The 21,203-nt window shown below is 41.9% G+C and overlaps 1 protein-coding gene across 1 annotated transcript in view; it reads right to left on the bottom strand.

The window, feature by feature from the left end:
- Positions 1–265: 265 nt before the first annotated feature.
- Positions 266–21,203, bottom strand: part of LOC148047272 (vomeronasal type-2 receptor 26-like) — an 81,065-nt gene continuing 60,127 nt past the window's right edge. Inside the window, exons 3-4 of the mRNA XM_087708020.1 lie at positions 4,328–4,454; positions 266–1,170 (exon numbers count right to left, since the gene is read on the bottom strand). Coding sequence (XP_087564146.1) covers positions 266–1,170; positions 4,328–4,454 — 1,032 coding nt within the window. The remainder of the gene's footprint in view (positions 1,171–4,327; positions 4,455–21,203) is intronic.

Genomic DNA, 21,203 nt, shown 5'->3' with positions numbered 1-21,203 from the left:
TGTTGAAGGGTACTGGGCCCAAATCAGAGATTTGGGGTACTCCATGCATACTTCCCTCTATGTAGATGCAGTTCCATTGAGGACTACATGTTGAGTGCTGTTAGTCAGCCAGTTACAAATCTATCTGGTGGTGATGTTGTCTAACCCACATTCTTCTTTATTTCCTTTTATTTTAAATAACCTTAACTGTCAAAAGAAGTATACAAACTCAATAATAACTGCAATAAATAATTAAGTGTTATGAGCCTGAGAAACTGCTTCATGATCAGATACCGACTTTTATCATTAAATGTTGCTTAGTATTTAGATCTGGTCTCAGGATGATAATGTAGCACTTGGGGAAGAAGATGCAGCCCAGCAGGCCAGCACCAGAAGCCAGGATGGAGAAGACCTGCACGGCCACCATGTATTTCCCTTTGGTGCTCAAGTAGGTAGGCAGGAAGGAGATCCAAACACTACAGAAGACCAGCATGCTGAAAGTGATCAGCTTGGCTTCATTGAACGCCCCAGGCAGGTTCCTGGCCAGGAAAGCCACTGTGAAGCAAATGGCAGCAAGGAAGCCCATGTAGCCGAGAACAACATAAAACATGGTGACAGAGCCTTCATTGCATTGAAGGATGATCACTCCTGATTGTGTGTGCAGATCAAAATCAGGAAATGGAGGAGAAATTCCCAGCCAGATTGCACAAATTACAATTTTTACAGCAGAACCAGAAAGGATGATAAAGTTGGCCAAGCTCTTCCCCAACCATCTCCTCACCCTGTTCCCTGGTTTTGTGGCCAGAAAGGCCAGCACTACCATGATTGTTTTGGCTAACACACAAGACACAGCTACTGAGAAGATGATGCTAAACATGGTTTGTCGGAGAAGGCAGGTGGCTTTCCTGGGTTGCCCAATGAAGAGAAAGGAGGACAAGAAGCAAAGCAAGAGGGAAACCAGGAGGATGAAGGAGAGGTCACGGTTGTTGGCTTTGACAATGGGAGTTTCTAGGTTTTTAAGGAATATGGCTAAAACAAAGCCTGTTGTTAGAAACAAGAGTACAGCAAAGGAGACCAGGATGATGCCCAGATGTTCTTCATAAGACAGGAAGGAGATTCTTTTGGGGATACATTGGACTCTGTCATCAGTTGGATATTGATCATCTGGGCACTCGGTGCATTTTTCAGTATCTGAGAAAACAGTAAGTAATATTATTTTTATAGTCCTTCCTTTCACCTTCCAAGAAAGATCTCTGGATAACAGGTGACACTGAGAGACAAGAAAGCCCTATTAATGGGTAAACTGAAATATATATATATATATACACATAGAAAGATTAAAAAATATATGGTTGCCCGTCTTAAACCAAATGTACTAGAAAGCTTACAGTCCAGTTTAAAAAACAAAATATATCTATGTCTATAAAAATATCAACAACAATAAATACAACCCAAAAGAGAAATCATTGATGCCACAACCACCCTTCACTGAACCAATATGCCTTCTTGTAACCACCTCATCCCAAAACCTGGGAGAACCATCTCCAGAGGTTTGTGAGTGGGGGGCTGTTTGGGAGGTTAGGGTTTCAATGGGGCGAGTGTTCAATAGGGCAGGAGCTGCAACGAAAAAGGCAGGTTATTGAGGAACTATATTGGGGTAATGTTTTAGGGGTCATACTATTATATCTGCAATGATGGGACAAGTAGATATCCTCAGGGAGAAGAGGCCCCAGAGATACCTGCTCCTATGCCTAGTAGGGCTTTGAAAGTAAATTTAATTGCACTTGGATAGAAACTGGGAGCCTGTGTAGCTTACCTAGCAATTGTCAACTCTCCATGTTGTCATGGGGACAGAATGAGTGTGAGTTAATTCCATGCATACTGTCGGCTGGAATGGGATCTCAGATTATTGCTGCCAGGTTGGGAGGGGTATATCTACTGGGTAACGTGATTTATGACACAGACTGAGGGGAGTGGAGGAACAGGGGTAAAGTCCAGAAGCAGATAAACAAAGCAAAGATTTGGCTGCGAACAAATCTTCCCTAATGAAGCTATCAATAAATCACTGGTTTTTGTATTAAAACATTGGTTCAATTATTATGAATCAGTTATGGCATCGTTAGGAAACCTGACAGTCGTGGTAGAGTATGGAACAATGTAGGGAACCCAACAATTTGAGCAATATAAATTTTCATGTGCCAAGTAACTAGGATTCAAAATCATTCAATCATTAAAATAGAACCGCCCAAAAAGGAAGAGAGTGCCAGGTAATCAATTCAGAATAACAGAGATTAAAGGGACCGTGGAGGTCTTCTAGTCCAACCCGCTATTAGGCAGGAAATCCTATAGCATTTCAGATAAATGTTTATCCATTCTTAAAAAAAATCCGGTGTTGGAGCGTTTATAAGTTCTGGAGGCAAATTGTTCCAGTGATTGATTATTCTCACTGTCAGGAACTTTCTCCTTAGTTTTAAGTTGCTTCTCTCCTTGATTATCTTCCATTGTTTGTTTCTTGTCCTACCCTCACGTGCTTTGGAGAATACATCGACTGCCTCTTCTTTGTGGCAGCCCCTTATTTTATTGCTTTTTATTCACTTTTTATCATCTAAAAAGAATTCAGTCTCTATTTTTATTAGGATCAGGCATTAGATATCAATGAGCATTTACAAAAACAGAGAAATAGATTGAATCTTATTCAAGATCTTATTCCTCCCATTATGGAATAAATTGGAGATGTTAAAAATAGCAATGAAGAATAAAATGTTCAAATTACCTAACCTAAAACTATATTATGATGCAGTGGCGCTATCTGTAATTAGTGATTGGACTCATTTAACTAATGATAGAATACTGAATATCGAGGGACACGATCTGGTATATGGTTGGCATGCTTACCTGTTATTCAACAAAAAATTGGATAAGAATTTTAAAAGTCATATTTTAAGAAATACTTTACTGCGGGTCTGGAAAAAATACCAATATAAATTAAATGACAAGATACCCATGTGGGCAATTCCTAGACATGCAATTGAAAATATGAACATAGCACAAAAACAGGATAGAACTACCTATAGACAGCTTCTCATTTTGGAAAGGTGGGTACTACAACTAAAATCTTTGGAGGTATTAAAAGAGGAGAACGTAGTTCAAACATGGTTTCAGTATGGGCAATTACAGGCCAGGTGGAAAATAGATCAAAAATTGGTTTTATCCAAGCTGAAGATAATTTGTTTAAACAAATAAGAGATCAAAGCTTAATGCATATAAAGAAGATATATAATGTATTAATACAGATGGATTCGGAAACAGAATTAGTTAAAGATTGTATGATAAAGTGGGCTCAAAATATTGAAGAACCAATAATGTTGGATACATGGGAAAGAATATGGGTAACAAATGTGAAATTTAAACAAGCTCAAAACCTGGGAGAAAATTTTTATAAGATGTTCTATAGATGGCATTTAGATCCTAAAAAGCTGGCTTCTATCTATCCGAATGTACAGCCTAAATGTTGGAGGTGTGGTTCTCTCGATGCTACATATTTTCATATATGGTGGACCTGCCAAAAGGTTAAGGCATTTTGGATAAAAATATGGTGGATTGTGCAAAATATCTTTAAAAGAAGGATAAAGTTTACTCCTCAGTTATTCTTACTAGGTACATGTACTGACTTTACAGTGGTAGAGACTAACTTGATTCTGCACCTAATAACGGCAGCAAGACTGTTGGTGGCGCAATACTGGAAGAAGGAAGACTTGCCTACAATTCAAGAATGGACATTGAAAGTTACAAACTTAGCCGAGATGGCTAAAATATCGGCATATCTTAAAGATCACTCAAATGAGAGATATAAACGAGACTGGAAAAAATGGATTGACTATATACAAAATAAATACGGGACCAAGAAATTCCAGTTAGCCTATGCTTAAGATCAGAAATGATTTAAATTGTTTAAAGTTAGCTCAGCAAGAAGAAGCTAAGATCAATGTAGAGATGTCATTAATTTCTTTATTTCTTTTTTCTCAATAGATTTTAAACTGTGTTTGTTAAAAATCCATACCGTGTACGGGTTCTGGGAAGTCGGGGGGGAAGGAGGAGGGGGGTTGGGGGGAGGGTGGAGGGAGGGAGGGGTATACATTAGGCTAGATAAGAATTTGGTGGTAAACTAGAACTATTTTGACACACAAAAAAATTGTACTCCGATGTCTCACTGATTGAGGAATGATGAAATGTTTGTTTGAAAAGAAAATAAAACTTTTGAACCTGAAAAGAATAAAATGTCTTTTAACAGGCACTTTGACCAAATGCCCTGGTTGAATCCAATGCCCTTTTCTCTGGTGTCACTCACCTTCCTGTGTGGAGATGGTCCCCTCTGGACAAGGAATACAATCGTAGCAGCAAATGGGTTCTTCTTTCCGACCCCGTTTGACAAATCCAGGGTGACAATTGTCCACACATTTGGACTGAGGCAGAGACTAAGCAGACAAACAAAAATCATTCCAAAATATCTGCCAAATTTTTATTTATTAAATTGATTAAAATAAAACGAAACTGTGCTTTAAAAAGAAACTTCTGAGCAATAGATCAGGAAAACATAAAATATTGCAAAGCAATATTTGAAATTGAAATATTGAAATTGAAATTGAAAATAATCCAAATCCTTGTTCCAGTTAAGATAACTAGGGCTGCCAACCTCAAATGAGGCATTATTTAGTTATATCTGTATATTTATATTTTCAATTCATAGAGTGAAATAAGACATCACAGGGACACAATGGCTCAGTGGTTAAGATGCTGAGCTTGCCAATCAGAAAGGTCGGCAGTTTAGTATTTTAGTATTTAGTATTTATTAATACTTATAGGCCGCCCTTTTCCCTGAGGGGACTCAGGGCGGCTTACATAAAATGAGGGGGGGGGGGGTATACAGACAATAGACACCAACAATACATAGAAGTAAAATAGTAAGCAACATTCATTCATCATTCGGGTGGGGACAGTTATCTTTGTCCCCAGTTGGGTGGTTCGAATCTCTAGAGCTGCATGATGGAGTGAGAGCCTGTTACTGATCCCAGCTTATGCCAACCTAGCAGTTTGAAAGCACATAAAAATGCAAGTAGAAAAATAGGGACCACCTTTGGTGGGAAGGTAACAGTGTTCCGTGTGCCTTTGACATTTAGTCATGCTGGTCACATGGCCACGGAGACGTCATGGAAGATGTAACAGTGCTGGCTCTTCGGCTTTGAAACGGAGGTGAGCACCGCCCCCTAGAGTCGGGAATGACTAGCACATATCCAGGGTGATATGTGGCTTTCAACCTCAAATGAGGCAGTTATATCTGTATGTTTATATTTTCAATTCATACAGCTGCCATTCTGGTGAAAAAAGACTAAAGATTACTGTCTAGTTTCTGGAATTATAGTGAGGACGAGTGGAGGTGAAGTAATGAGAACATGTCCTTCAAAAAGGATAAGTCAGGCAACTTTTGCTGCAGCACATGGGGCATGCGCATGAGTCCTGTCTGGGAAATGGATATTTCTAAGGCCAAGTGGGATATTCAAAACGAGGTCCTTTTCATTGAACAATTACAGTTTTCTTGTTAATTGCTAGTTGTGTCCAATTCTTTGAGCCCTCAAGAACAGTGGTGGGATTCAAACAATTTTACTACCGGTTCTGTGGGCATGGCGTGATGGGCGTGGCAGGGGAAGGTTACTGCAAAATCCCCATTTCCTCCCGATCAGCTGGGACTCAGGAGTCAGAGAATAAATGGGGGCGGGGCCAGTCAGAGGTGGTATTTACCAGTCCGAACTACTCAAAATTTCCGCTACCGGTTCTCCAAAACCTGTCAGAACCTGCTGAATCCCACATCTGCCCAAGAACCATAAGACTCCAGGACTCCATGTCCTCTACCATCTCCCAAAATTAGAACTACAATTAGATGACATGGAAAGACAGACCAATGTTTCTTTAATGCTTAAATTTGGATAATTCTTTGTTTCAGTGGAAGACTTAAGGCAGCTGACAATCAGAATACACTTCTATTCCAAGGGTTTTTAGATGGCTTAAAAGCCAAAGATCAAAACTAAGTAGCATTTCATTGCAAATTAACTCTCATTATCTCATTATTTCAAGAGTCAGGAAAGGGTCGGGGGGGAAGGAGGAGGGGGTTTGGGGGGAGGGGGGAGGGAGGGAACATTAGGCTAGACAAGAATTTGGTGGTAAACTAGAACTATTTTGACACACAAAAAATTGTACTTCGATGTCTTACTGATTGAGGAATGATGAAATGTTTGTTTTAAAAGAAATAAAACGTTTGAACAGTAAGAAAGGGGTTTTTTTTGGGGGGGGGGGTCAAAGTCATTTTCAGTCCATTTTTCTATATTAAGACATTACCTCACATCGGACAGGTCATTGTGGTTCTTTTTGACTGAACACCTCAGATCACCTTCCGAGCACCAGGAGGCCTATCCTAGTGGGGTGAAACAGAGGCATCAATAACTCTGCTAAGTTATGGGCTCTTTCAAAATACCTGAACTTGCTCTTTCAGGGGATACTAACACCAACTATACAAACAGAGAAAAGTTGCCAATATTTTCAACCACCTTGTTGAGCAACTTTAGCCGTGAAAGAGCATCTTGGTTGATAATAAGCCTCTGTCTTTCAAAACTCCCCAGTTGCTCTTTGATGGGATTCTCCTTGGGGTAATGCAACCAACTTATGATGTTCAGATCTGCTGCTACATTTCCACTTTGGTCCAAGTATAATTTTTCCCAGGAAAAATTGCAGAATTCATTCTTCTCCAGAAAGGGATGGAACTAGAATGGAAACATCCAGGAATTTTGAAAGCAACTTGAAACATCCTACAAGGAGGAGCAATTTTAAAGCTGATCCAGTGAACAAGAGATGTTCAGTCCCCACTTCATTATTTGCATGCATAACAATAGCACTTTGACTTATATGCCACAGGGCTTTTACAGCCCTCTCTAAGTGGTTTATAGAATCAGCCTATAGCCCCCAACAATCTGGGTCCCCATTTTATCAACCTTGGAAGGATGGAAGTTTGAGTCAACCTTGAACTGGTCAGGATCAAACTCCTGGTAGTGAGCAGTGAGTTAGCCAACAATACTTGCATTCTAACCACTACGCCACCACGGCTGAAATTTATGAATATAAAATTCTCTCATGGTAATTAAAAACCCATTAGTACAGGAATTTATTTAAATTGTAACATTTATTTAAATTGTATTTACATGATTTGAATTGAATTCATTTTAATTATAAAATATATTTACAATTATAAATATAATTATTATCAATTCTAACTTTAAAAAAGCCAACTATGATCTCATAGACACCAACTACTCATCTCTTGATTGGCATATTCTATTCAATGGCTGTAATACTGCCGGAGACTATTATAATTTTTTTTTGCTCGAAGTCAAAATAGTCATTAAACTATGCGTACCACTAATAACCCCCAAAACCAGGAAAAACAAATTACCCATAGCAATAAGGAAGCTCCAATTAAAAAAAAAATATCTGTGATGAAAAGTCAAAACTGGCTACGTTGCTAACTTTAAAAGCTGCTATAAAAACTTATGCCACCAGATAAAGACTGAATGCCTCAATTATCACAACAAACAAGAAGAAAACGATTTGCGCATGAAATCCAACAGTGCCTTCTGTAATTTATAACAGTATAGGGTTTCCTGCCTAGGCAGGGGGTTGGATTAGAAAACCTCCAAGGTCCCTTCCAACTTTGCTATTATATTGTATTTTATTTTGTTAATGCAGCTCATCTGTCTGGAACCTGCAATACATATCGGATATTAATACAATTTAGCAGGTCCAGAGATACTCCACGAGAAGAGTCCTCCGCTCCTTGGCTCGCAACAGAATACCTTATGCCACCAGGCTTGAAATTTTGGGCTTAGACAACTAAGAAGTATGCCCCCTTTGGTCTGACCTAAGCGTAGCACATACATTTATTCGCTACAATGTCCTACCTTTTAATGAATACTTGAGCTTCAACCACAATACACGAGCACACAATACATACAAACCTAAGGTAAACTGCCCCAAACTCAACTGCAGAAAATAAAACTTTTGCAAAAGAGTGGTCAATGCCTGGGATGCACTACCTGACTCCGTGATTTCTTCCCCAGCTCCCAGGAGCACTTTGCAAGCCTCCAAAACCCTCTGCACATCCATTTTTGCAAAGAGGGCAGGGTTTTGGTAAGGCAAAAATGCTGTATTCAGTGTATGAGATGCACCCAGATTTTCACCCTCTTTTTTGGGGGAAGAGATGCATCTTATACTCCGAAAAATATGGTAGGTTTGATGGATCCTTGTCAGGAGACCATACCTGCCATTGCTCTAGCCTTGGCACTCCCAAGCTTTCTTTCTTGTCTGCTTTTCTCCTCCTAGATATTGAGGAATAGGCAACGTTCAAGACATGGGCCAGAGTCTTAACAATACTGTAAAAACGATGGTCATTTTTTATTTGAACTCTGTTCTTTTTCTCTTGTGTGTCCAGTCGTGCGATCTGGGTACATCGCCTCCGGGCCTTGACAGAAAGGACATGTTTTGAAAAAAAACAGCGGAAAGTTTTTTCTTCAAATTTGGAATCCCTAAAAAAGCTGGATGGAAAGGCATCATCAATTGGCCATTTTCTTTCCTGAAAAGCAAAGACCCAAATACTATGGATATATTTGAAAAGTGAATGCCTTGTCATTGTCATTTTCTCCATGATTGTGGTGATCCAGACTTTCCCTTCAATGGTTCCCGGCAAACCTTCCATTATTAAATGGATATGGCGAACTCTATCCACAAGAGAAACAAATTCTATGAAGTGAACAAAGACATTGACTTGTTTCCACTTAGAGATGGCATTTCTTAGAGGTTCTGTAGGTCTAGTTATTGAGAATTGTTGTGAGATAACGACACAAATTCCATTCCTGACAAGCATAGGAGTGAAAGTCCTCATGAAATTCTCTCCCTCCTCTGTGTCTGGTGGAAAGAGACCAATCAAAGTCCATCTGAAACAGAGGAGAAGTTGGACGATTCCTGAGTATTGGAACCCATTTTTGGGCAGCATCTCATGGAAAAAAGGAATTTGACTTTTATCACTCAGAGCCTCTGAAACAATTCCAAAACTGATCTGAAGAAGCAATGAAGAACACTGTATTATATTTAGATCATATCAAGTCCAAAATGTAAGCTTTTAACACATCCAGTGTGGTTCTGACGAACATATTAGAATAGTTTATTGGTTTTTTCTACACAAAGCCATATCAAAATAAAGAATACAACATGCAGAATATTAGCAATATTGAATATAATGATTTGTCTAATCTGGGGTCTAAGATATTGCCCTTTCTTTTTTCTAATAAAATTGTCATTCTGTTAATAGACGTGTTATGTCTTCTATCTCTAGAGCACTGCAAATGCAAATCAGTTCATTTTAAAAATTTGCTTAAATGTTCCATATTTAACATTGTGTCCAGTTGCTCAAGTCTTACTCAAGTCAATGTTTAGGCATCCTCCCCACTGTGGATCACAATCTCTAGCCATGTCAATGGCTATGGTGAAAATCAGCTCGTGAATTCCATAGAAAAGATATGATTGAATCTATTACCCAACCACCACCAACATGCTCACTTTGTCAGATAGAGAAACACAAAAACAAACCTGTGGGACTTTGTAGGTACCTACTAATGTTGACATCTGAATGGAGATGTCATCAAGAGATCCATCAAGAACAGCCATCAGGTAGTCCTTCTTTCCACAGCTGTAGTTGGGAATATTGGCTTCTCCAGTAGACAGCATGTCCAACAAGGCATCAGAAGTACCAAGGTTGCTCATGTAGTTGTCGTGGATGTTGTAGCCAAGGGTGAGATTGTACAAAAGCTGAGAATTCTTGTTGACTTGTTGAATGGCAAAAATGAAGCTTAGGATTCTTGCTGGATAATTAAATGAACTACTGTAAAAAATGGTCATGATAACATCATCTCTAACAACAACAAAATATATTTTCATTTGTTCCTCTTTCTCTCCACAAGCCCATTCATTGTTAAGCTAAAAGAGTCCAAAACAAGAAGCAAATTATAGTCACCCATCACCACAATGCAAGAGTAACTGAAAGAAAAGAAGAAGAGTGTTAGGACTGCAAAAGGAGAGAATGCAACTCCATCCCACTGAATGACTTACAAGGGAGATTGAGTATAAGGAGCTATGTTGAAAGGCAGCATTATATGGGATATTACAGTGGCAGTGGAGACTATGCTAATGAGGTGATCTCCTGGCATGTAATAGCTCCGTAGTTTTTTCCCCTCCTGTTCCTCGAAATTCAGCAAGCACTTCATTCTCAGCTTCCCAGAGACTGGCTGGGACATCAACAGCAGGAGCAGAAGCAGAAACATGAGGTCCATAATTCATGGGGCTGAATCAATCCCCTTCCTGCTTCTGAGGAAGAACAAGAGAGTTTGAAGAATTCAAAGCACTCTCACAATATGGAAATGAGAGTAAGTTTGTTGACTGAAAGAGAGATAAAGTGAACTTCACCTGGAAAGGAGAGAAAGGAAAGGAGAGGCACAGTGCCTGAATGTCCCAAAATTTGTTCCACGAAGAGTACAAGTTTATTCCTGAACCCTTTTGTGAGATAACATCCTTTGCACCTTGCTTCAATCTGATGTTTCCACCAAAGGCAGCCACTGGAGAAGTGATGGAAGAGTTTTCAAAAATCAGGATGGTGATAATTACAATTGGAGGTAATTTCTCCTCTGGGGATCATGAGTTCTTTTGGGGACCTATGTGCAGAGATCTATGGAGGTTGTCATTCATCCATGTCACGGTTCTCCCAAAGGTGCTTTTATTTCACAGACAACTGGATTTTCTCATTTAGGGGTAAGATTTTGGGGGATGTGTAGTCATTACTATATTTATTTATGAACGAATTGCCTGGTGGATCTCAATACATCTTGATGTCCTGTGCCCAATCACATACTTGCTGTTGCCCACACCCAATCTTTTCACTTGCTTCTGTTCCAAATCCCTTATCTGTGTTGTGGACCACCACCAACCAGCGGAGCTGGCAACAGATTCAGACAGTGAGGTGGTTGGGAGTTAACATGGACCATTCCTGGAATCCGGGGAAGGCTCTAATGAGGGCACTGTGTTGGAGGCAGAGAGGGGGCCAGAGCCATATGCCAGCTATCAGCTGCCTTGAGAGGCAGAGATCAATGAGGCAGATGAACAGCTGGAGCCTGTTCCCAGTGTCCACATGCCCAGAGTTACCAGAGGAGGGAACTCCTGAGGACCAGAGGTCAAATTGGGAGTAATACCAGATGATAATTGCCCCACCCAGAGGAAACAAAAGAGGAGCGAAAGGGGAGTGGAGTTTGCAGGAGACAATGAGTTCGCTAATCAGATAGTGACTCTCTGAGAATCCTTGCCAGGTTCTGCAGATATCAGCCTGTCAGCTCTCCAGGCCAGATGTGGTCTGTGACTATAAATCCTCCTTTGAAAGACTTTGCCGCCTGTGAATGAGCAGAATTCACTGTAATTTAACAAAAAGGTTTTTTGCTGGTAAAAGGAATTTGTTTCATGCTCTTGGGAAGCCTCGGTCAGAACAGTATGCATCAATTTATATATTGTAAAAGGTGGGGAATCCTCTCTTCTTTAGGCCCATCCTTTTGTCCTGAACATCAATAAGAAAAAATGTGCTTCAACGGAAAGGAGTCCTGGTCTCTGGTTCAAATGTATCTATAGAAAATACAGACACACGCAGCCATAGCATCCATGCATACCCGCACCAGTGGCGGGTTCCTGCTGGTTCGGACTTGTTCATACTGGTTTGGACAAAAGGCTTGGGAGCCTGGTTCACTGGAACTGGCAGTGACCCAAGCCTGCCATGCCCCCAAACCAGTTCTTCCATCTTGTTTTTGGCTTTTGCGCATGTGCAGCGCAATTTTTGTTTTACTGTGCATGCGCCCAATGCATGGACATGCAAAGTGTCCCTGAGTGAACTGGCAGTAGCAGCTGCCGGAACCCACCACTTCCCCACACGCTCTCCCATACACTGAACAGCAAAAAGAGGGGAAACACATTCATTATAACTTGGAGTTCATTTCTACCAAAATGAAGAAATGACCCATTTGGTGCATTTATTAACTGACATTTTGTGGTAAACACATACACAGAACTCAATTTACTGTTTTATTTTGACATCATACAATCTTTTGTATTCAGATCTGGTCTTAGGAAAATAATATAACATTTGGGGAGAAAAATTAATTGCAAGAGGCTAGCACTGAAAGCCAACATGGAGAAGACCTGCACAATTATTAATACCATCAATATTGAATGAAACTTGCTTGACCGCTGAAATACATGCAAACTAAGTGGAGAGAGTGGAAAGGAGCAAGGGAGGGGAAAGGAGGAAGAGGGGGTGATAGGAGAGAGGGAAACAGAAGGGACAGTAGGAGAGAGAGAAGGAATGGAAAGAGGAGAGAGAAGAAGGAGAGAGGAAGGGGAAGTAGAGAAGAGAGGGATGGTAGATGGAAGAAAGGAGATAGGGTGGAGGAGAGAGAGAGGAGAGAGAGGGCAGAGGTGAAATAGGGTATAATATGGTGTATAGAAAGCAGAAGAGCAAACATCAGTTGTGGATTGATTGCAAGGAGAATTTGTATAATCCTGGATAATACAAAATAGTGATTGTTAAGATGTAATGTAAACATGTCGCTACATGAAAAACTTTTTCAAAAAGGAGTTTTCCTTTTCTGCAGAATCGAGGTTGACAGCTGGACGTCGGTAGGGTCTGAGGAATGAAAAGAAGTACCGTATTTTTCAGAGTCTAAGACACACCGTTCCCCACCTAAAAGAGGGTGAAAATTTGGGTGCATCTTATACACTGAATGTAGCCCCACCCACCCATGGCCCCCACCCTTTGGCCTATGCCTCCTAGCAATTTACCTCCTTGCAGCAAAGGGGAAAATTGGGCTTGTGGAGGTGGGAATAGCCTATGGCAATCCCTTTAGCCTGAAACAGCTGATCATCGGGAGGCCGTGCTGAAAGTGAAAGTGAAATAGACTGTTTGCTGCATGAGGCAAATTGCTGGGAAGCAGAAGCAGATTTTTTTCTTGTGCTAATCAGGCTGTTTGCTGCAAGAAGGTAACTTTAACAGCATCTATGCAAGTATAGTTTGAAATGTAACAACACAGGGGAGTGTATATCATCTGTACTGTTTGCTGTTTGTTGCAAGGAGGCAAATTTCTGGGAGACAGAGCCAGATTCCCCCCCCCCTTGTCCCCCACCCCAAAAGCTAGGTGCATCTTATACTTCGGAGCATCTTATACAATGTTCCCTCTAAGCTGCGCAGCTGTGCGGCCACGTACGTGGCAACAAAACACCATGCAGCAGTTTCCAACTGCCGCATAGTGGTTTTTGTGAGACGCCTTCCATGATAATAGGAGAGGAGAGCTAGCCTGGAGACAGCAATCACAAGGCAGAAAGTAGCTGAGAGAAGGGGTGTGGGGTTGGGATAAGGCATGGGAGGGGCTCCCACCAGCGGCTGCTCAGATTTGCCATTTGCCAGAGAGAGAGAGAGAGAGAGAGAGGGAGAGGGAGAGGGAGTGGGAGAGGGAGAGGGAGAGGGAGAGGGAGAGAGAGTATCCTCCTTCCTTCATCCCAACACTCTTGCTGGCATCCAAGGCAGATGAGAGGGACTGCATAGGGTCATTCGATGGGAAAGTTGCCTCTTGGAAGGAATGATCAGGCTTGGCTCCCGCTTTCAATCTGCCACCCAATGACCGAACGGAGATGCGAAGAGGCAGGAGAGACGAGGCAGGAGAGACGAAGTGGGAGACAAGCTTACTCTCTGTCGCTCTGTCTCTGTCTCTCTCGATAATTAGTTGGTATTTGGTATTTGGTATCTCCCGGGGGAGAGCCTTCTCTGTTGCAGCTCCGGCCCTCTGGAACGAGCTCCCTGTTGAGATCCAGATCCTTACTACCCTCCCGGCCTTCCGGGAGAAGCATCTACCTCCATAGAAATTGTGAATGTTGGTTTTGTTTTTAATATGTTGTCTTTGTCTTGTTCCCCCCTTTCCCTTGTCTTTTGTGAGCCGCCTGGAGTCCTCCGGGAGTGGGCGGCATATAAGACAAATTAATAATAATAATAATAATAATAATAATAATAATAATAATAATAATAATAATAACTCCGCCGTTGCCGGTCCCAAGCCCGGATGAGAAAGGAGGAAGGTTGGGATCAGGTTGGCATCTGGTCCCGTAAAAAAACCCCCGCCAACCCATACAATATGGTGAAAAAAACGAATAAGAATTCCATACCGCATCGGTCGTCGCGCGGGTTAACAAGGGCCGCGGCGGATGTTGGGGTCCCTGGACATCCGTCGACAAGTGGGCTACAAGTGGACCAGCCAACAAAACGACAAAAATATAGTGCAGATGAAAACCGTGCCATAATGGCCTGTTACTACAACTCAGCCAGAAAAAAGAGGATATTTAAAGCGAATGTATGAATTATGGAAACAACAATATCCAGATTCAAATGTTAGTGAACAACGACTAGCAGATCAAAGGCGATTTATTATACGGAATAAAGTGTTTAGTGAAGTTGAACATGAGGAAATTCAGGCAAATTGCAAAACCCAAAAAACAATATCACAAGCGGAAATAACTGATATTCAAGACACAACTAAAGACACTATAGTAGAACTCCCAGAAGAAGCTCTCGGGGAGGAAATAACATCACCACCACTAGAACCAGTTATCACTGAACCAACTGATGAACTAACTCAAAAACAAAAAGAATTGAAGGATAAGATCATGGAGCATTTTCTGCTTAATGAGGAAAGGCAACGTTTACCATCACTAAAAACTGTGCCTAAGAAAATTTTGGCCCCTATCATGAAAATGGTTAATGCAGTGTTTTCAACAATTGAACCGGGATCCATCTTGGAAACAAACCAGTTAATGTACAGCGCAGCTGTAATAGTCACTAATGAACTAGGCATTAAAATTAAAGTACCTAGTCACACAACAGAAAAAGCATCAAAGCCAAAGTGGAAAATCCGTCTAGAACAAAAAATCAAAAAATTAAGGGCAGATGCTAGTAACTTAAAGAACATGCATGAGCAACGGCTTAAAAACAACAAAATCATAGATTGGCTAATCAGAAGATATAGATTGGATACAAGAAACATCAATGAAGCTGTAGAGATTGTAAAACAGCATATAACAGCAACAGCTAGAAAAATTGAAAGATATGAGGCACGAATCATCCAATATAAACAAAATCAGCAATTTCGATCAGACCAACGGCGTTTTTATCAAAGTCTTAATGTGAATGGTGACACCAAAAGTGAAAAACCAGAAAAGCAGGCCACAGTTGAATTCTGGAAAGAATTGTGGGAAAATGCAAAGGACTACAACAAGGAAGCAAAGTGAATACATGACTTTGAGAAAAGCATTGGCAACAAATAAATGCAAGTATTAGAAATAACAACTGAGATGATCAAAAATCGAGTTAAAAAGGTAAAGAATTGGACATCACCTGGAAAGGACCAATTACATGGTTTCTGGCTCAAATATCTGACCAGCTTACATGCAATATTGGCCAGGCAACTGAATGAAATTTTACAAAAGGGCCAAATTGATGAATGGTTGACAACTGGAAAAACATACTTGATTCAGAAAGATCCAACTAAAGAACAACACCTGAAAACTATAGACCAATAACATGCTTACCAACAACCTTCAAATTACTCACAGGCATTATTGCAGATAACGATGGATTATTTGGAAACAAACAACATCTTGCCAGTAGAGCAAAAAGGCAACAAAAGAAGGAGCAGGGGCACAAAAGATCAGCTTCTAATTGATAAAATGATATTAGAAAATTGTAAGAACAGAAAAACGAACTTGAATATGGTCTGGATTGATTACAAAAAGGCATTTGACTCACTGCCACATAGTTGGATCATAAAATGCTTAGAAACAACTGGCATTAGCAAAAATATTACATCCTTTACTGAAAAGGCGATGAAACAATGGAGAACTGAGTTGGCAGTAGGGAATGAGAGCTACGGAATGGTTAATATCAAGCGAGGAATTTTCCAGGGTGATTCACTTTCACCTCTTCTCTTCATCATCGCAATGATCCCACTATCAGTAATCTTAAAAAAAATGAAATTAGGCTACCAAACAGCCAAAAAAGCTGAAATTTTTTTGCATTTACTATATATGGATGATTTGAAACTCTATGGAAAGTCAGAAATAGAAATCCAATCATTGACAAATACAGTCCGAGTATTCAGCACCGATATTTCAATGCAGTTTGGCATGGAAAAATGCGCCACTGTAGCCATAAAAAGGGGCAAAATCACTGCATCTGAGGGAATTGAAATGCCCAATGGCCAACTAATTAAATGCAAAGAAAATGAAGCCTACAAATACTTAGGTATTCTGCAGTTGGATAACATCAAGCATGGAGAAGTAAAAACTATTGTCAGGCGAGAGTACACCAACAGAGTTAGGAAAATTTTGAAATCTAAATTGAATGGTGGAAATACAATCAAGGCCATAAATACCTGGGCAATACCAGTTATAAGATACACAGCTGGCATAGGTAACTGGACACAAGCTGATTTGGACCTTTTGGACCGAAAAACCAGGAAACTAATGACAATGCACTACAGTTTACATCCACGTGGTGATACTGATAGACTATATCTGCCCCGAAAATCAGGTGGCAGAGGATTATTACAAGTGAAGCAAACAGTTGAAGAAGAAAAACATGCACTGGCTGATTATTTAAAAGACACTCAAGAACATCTATTAATCGAAGTAAAGAACAAAAATCTACTGAAGGCCCAACAGACAAAACAAGAATACAGAAAAGATGTGATAAAATCAAGAATGGAGAGTTGGCAGAACAAAGCACTGCATGGTCAATTTCTGGAAAAAATAAAAGATAAAGTGGACAGTGAACAAACTTGGTTATGGTTAAAAACAGGTACATTAAAGAAAGAAACAGAGTCACTAATCCTGGCTGTGCAAGAACAAGCTATCCGCACAAATGCCATTAAGGCCAAAATCGAAAAATCCTCTGATGATGCCAAATGCAGACTTTGCAAAGAAGCTGATGAAACTGTTGATCACATACTCAGCTGCTGTAAAAAAATCGCGCAGACTGATTATAAATTGCGGCACAATTCAGTAGCACAAATGATCCATTGGAATTTGTGCAAAAATTATAATATTAAAACAGCAACAAACTGGTGGGAACATCAGCCTGAAAAAGTCACCGAAAATCAGATGGTCAAGATCTTGTGGGATTTCCGTATACAAACCGACAAAATACTGGCGCATAATACACCAGACATCACACTGGTTGAGAAAAATAAGGTCACAATCATAGACATCGCAATACCAGGTGATAGCAGGGTCGCCGAGAAGGAACATGAAAAAATCGCAAGATACCAGGACTTAAAAATCAAAATTCAACGACTATGGCACAAACCAGCAGTGGTAATTCCAGTGGTAATTGGCACACTGGGTGCTATTCCAAAAGCACTGGAATTACATTTAAAACAGTTAAAAATTGACAAAATCACCATCAGTCAAATGCAAAAAGCCGCACTGCTTGGATCTGCACGCATATTACGAAAATACGTTACGACGTCCTAGGCCCCTGGGTGGGGCCCGACTAGTAACCAATGCCAAATCCGGCGAAACAACTGGCCGCTGTGATACAATTGTACAACAACAACAACAACAACAACAATAATAATAATAATAGGTGGGGCCCAACTAGTAACCAATGCCAAATCCGGCAAAACAACTGGCCACTGTGATACAATTGTGTAATAATAATAATTTATTCGATTTGTAAGCCGCCCTATTCCCCGAAGGAACTCAGGACGGCTGAACAAAAACCAGGGGAAGGGGAAAAACAAATACAGAAAGTAAGACAAACAGGACAGTGATACAACAATTTAAAAAAGCACAGCAAGCACAGCAAATTCGAGTAGGCGGGGGGAACTCAACCCCAGGCTTGCTGGGACAGCCAGGCCTTAACGGCTGTCTGGAAGGCCTGAAGGGTGGCGAGGGTCCAAATCTCCATGGGGAGCTCGTTCCAAAGGGCCGGAGCAGATACAGAGAAGGCCCTCCTCCGGGTGGTTGACAGCCGGCATTGGCCGGCAGATGGAATTCGAAGGAGGCCTAATCTGTGGGATCTAATGGGTCTATGGGAGGTAATTGGCAGGAGGCGGTCTCTCAAGTACCCAGGCCCAATACCATGTAGGGCTTTATAAGTAATAGCTAGCAACTTGAAGCGTATCCGGAGACCAATAGGCAACCAGCGCAGCTCACGGAGGATAGATGTGACATGGGTGTACCGTGGCGCACCCATAATCGCTTGCGCGGCTGCATTCTGGACCAGCTGAAGTCTCTGAACACTCTTCAAGGGCTGCCCCATGTAGTGTGCATTGCAGTAGTCCAGTCTTGAGGTCACAAGGGCATGAGTGACTGTTGTAAGATCCTCCCGGTTCAGGTAGGGACGCAATTGGTGCACCAGGGGAACCTGGGCAAATGCCCCACTGGTCACAGCCAACAAATGGTGATCTAAGGTCAGCTGTGGGTCCAGGAGGACTCCCAAATTGCAAACCGTGTCTGAGGGGCGTATAATTTCACCCCCAGCCTAAGAGATGGAATACCTTGCCAATTTGTGGGAGGAAAAAACACAAGCCACTCGGTCTTGTCAGGATTGAGAGCCAGCTTGTTAACCCCCATCCAGACCCTCACATCCTCCAGGCACTGACACATCACGTCAACTGCTTCACTGAGCTGGCACGGGGCTGACAGATAAAATTGAGTATCATCCACATACTGGTGGTATTTTATCCCATGCCGTCGGATGATCTCTCCCAGCGGCTTCATGTAAATGTTAAACAGGGGGGGGGACAGGACCGACCCCTGCGGCACCCCATAGTTAAGGGGCCTAGGGGTTGACCTCTGTCCTCCAACCAACACCGACTGCAACCTGTCCGAGAGGTAGGAGGAGAACCACCAAAAAACGGTGACTCCCACCCCCACCTCTCGCAACTGCCGCAGAAGGATACCATGGTCGATGGTATCGAAGGCCGCTGAGAAGTCCAGGAGCACCAGAACGGAGGCCTGGCCCCCATCTCTGGCTCTGCAGAGATCATCGGTCAGTGTGACCAAAGCAGTTTCCGTGCTGCAGCCAGGCCTGAAACCAGTTTGGAAGGCGTTTGGTGGGCAGACTTAGCACTTTGTTAAATTTGTTTCTCTCTGTGTTGTGTATATATACATGCCTCAATGGGTGCAATTGTACAAGCATTTTTCCCCTCTTTAAAAGAATTTGGATTAGCAAAAACATTTTTGCCAATCTCACCAGATTACTCTCCATTTTTATGAGGAAGATTGAAAATTACTTGAGAACAATTTTAAGACAGTTTTATCCATTTAATTACCATACCATCCAGTGGTCTCTTAACTAAGTCCCTAATAAACACATCAGATAGTATTTTGATAATACTTTGCTAAAATCAAGTTTTACATCAGCATTTCCACAATATATTAAAGAAATATCATGATGTGTGGGAATGACTTTGAGGCAGGGGTTGGCAACCCACAGCTCTGGAGCTCTTTCGTCTCTCTGCTGTGGCTCCCTGTTGCTGGTCAGCTCCACAATTGATAGGGCTTTAGGTTGGGAGAGTTATAGGAAAAATGACGTTCTGCTAGGAGGAGACCCTATGGTATACAAGAAAGAGATACAATACAATAGGAGAGTTGGAAGGGACATTGGAAATCTTCTAGTCCAACCCCCTGCCTAGGCAGGAAGCCTTATACCATTTCAGACAAATGGCTATCCAACATCTTAAAGACTTCCCGTGTTGGAGCATTCACAACTTCTGGAGGAAAGCTGTTCCACTGATTAATTGTTTTAACTGTCAGGAAATTTCTCCTCAGTTCTAAGTTGCTTCTCTCCTTGATTAGTTTCCACCCATTGCTTCTTGTTCTACCCTCAGGTGCCTGGGAGAATAGTTTGACTCCTTCTTCTTTGTGGCAGCCCCTGAGATATTGGAAGACTGCTATCATGTCTCCCCTGGTCCTTCTTTTCATTAAACTAGACATACCCATTTCCTGCAACCATTCTTCATATGTTTTAGTCTCCAGTCCCCTAATCCTCTTTGTTGCTCTTTTCTGCAGTCTTTCTAGAGTCTCCACATCTTTTCTACATTGTGTTAACCAAAACTGAAGGCCGTATTCCAAATGTGGACTTACCAAGGCATTGCGCATGTGCGAAGAATCGGAATGGCGGCCAGGGCTTTTCCGCTTTAGGACGATCTGGCGAAAAAGCGCTGGGAGCCCTTGGAATCGGCTTCTTACCGCTCTTGAGGAGGTCCCCCAGGATGACGGAGATTCGGGGGACGTGTGCGGGCCAAAAGTTGAGGGGAGCCGATGCCTTCCGTCAGTCTGGGGCCTCGGATTCTCTGGCGTGGCTTGGCGTTCTCGGCGGCGGGAGTGGCGGCTCTATGGTGGCGGCGGAGGCGATCGAAAGCGCTTTGCGGCGGCTCCAGCAGCTGTGGGGTTTTTCAACCCTTTTCTTACAATTTTTACAACTTGGTGAGCTTACAGTGACTGTATTGACCAACTATTGCCATCTCTTAGACCTGGGGAATTCAAACAGGGCTTCTTTTCGGATTAGGCGAATTGGGCGGCTGGCTGTGTGCGCCGTGGCCGGAGCCTTCTCCGGATGCCCCCCCCCTCTATATTTGGCTCAGCTCCTCCATCGATGCTACCTTCCTCAACGGAGCTGCTCCTTTCACCAACGCTGTCTCCTTTACCAACGCTGCCTTTGTTATCATCGCTGCTTTTCTCAGCAATATAGCCCCCTCCACCAGCACTGTTTCTCTTACCAACGCTGCCCTCTTCTCCAACGCTGCCTTTTCCATCAACATTGGTTTCAACGCTACCTCTTTTACCAACATTGGTTTCCTGCCACTCTGGACTTTGACTGTCTGACTTCCCTCACCCATATATTTAGGGCCTGTGATCCTGTCTTTCTTAGCCCTGACTGTTACCATCACTATTATACTGGTTTTACCCCCAGAAGGAAATTTTGGACTTGGGCTGCAGGTGGACAGACGACGGCAGTACTGTGTGTTCGCATTGAACCCCCGCAG

This window comes from Thamnophis sirtalis, unplaced genomic scaffold, assembly GCF_051295495.1.
Source record: "Thamnophis sirtalis isolate CommonGarterSnake01/CBP01778 unplaced genomic scaffold, rThaSir2_p1.2 scaffold_3, whole genome shotgun sequence".
Lineage (NCBI taxonomy): Eukaryota > Metazoa > Chordata > Lepidosauria > Squamata > Natricidae > Thamnophis > Thamnophis sirtalis.
The sequence above is the reverse complement of the archived record's forward strand: the minus strand, read 5'-3'. Positions and strand labels throughout refer to the sequence as shown.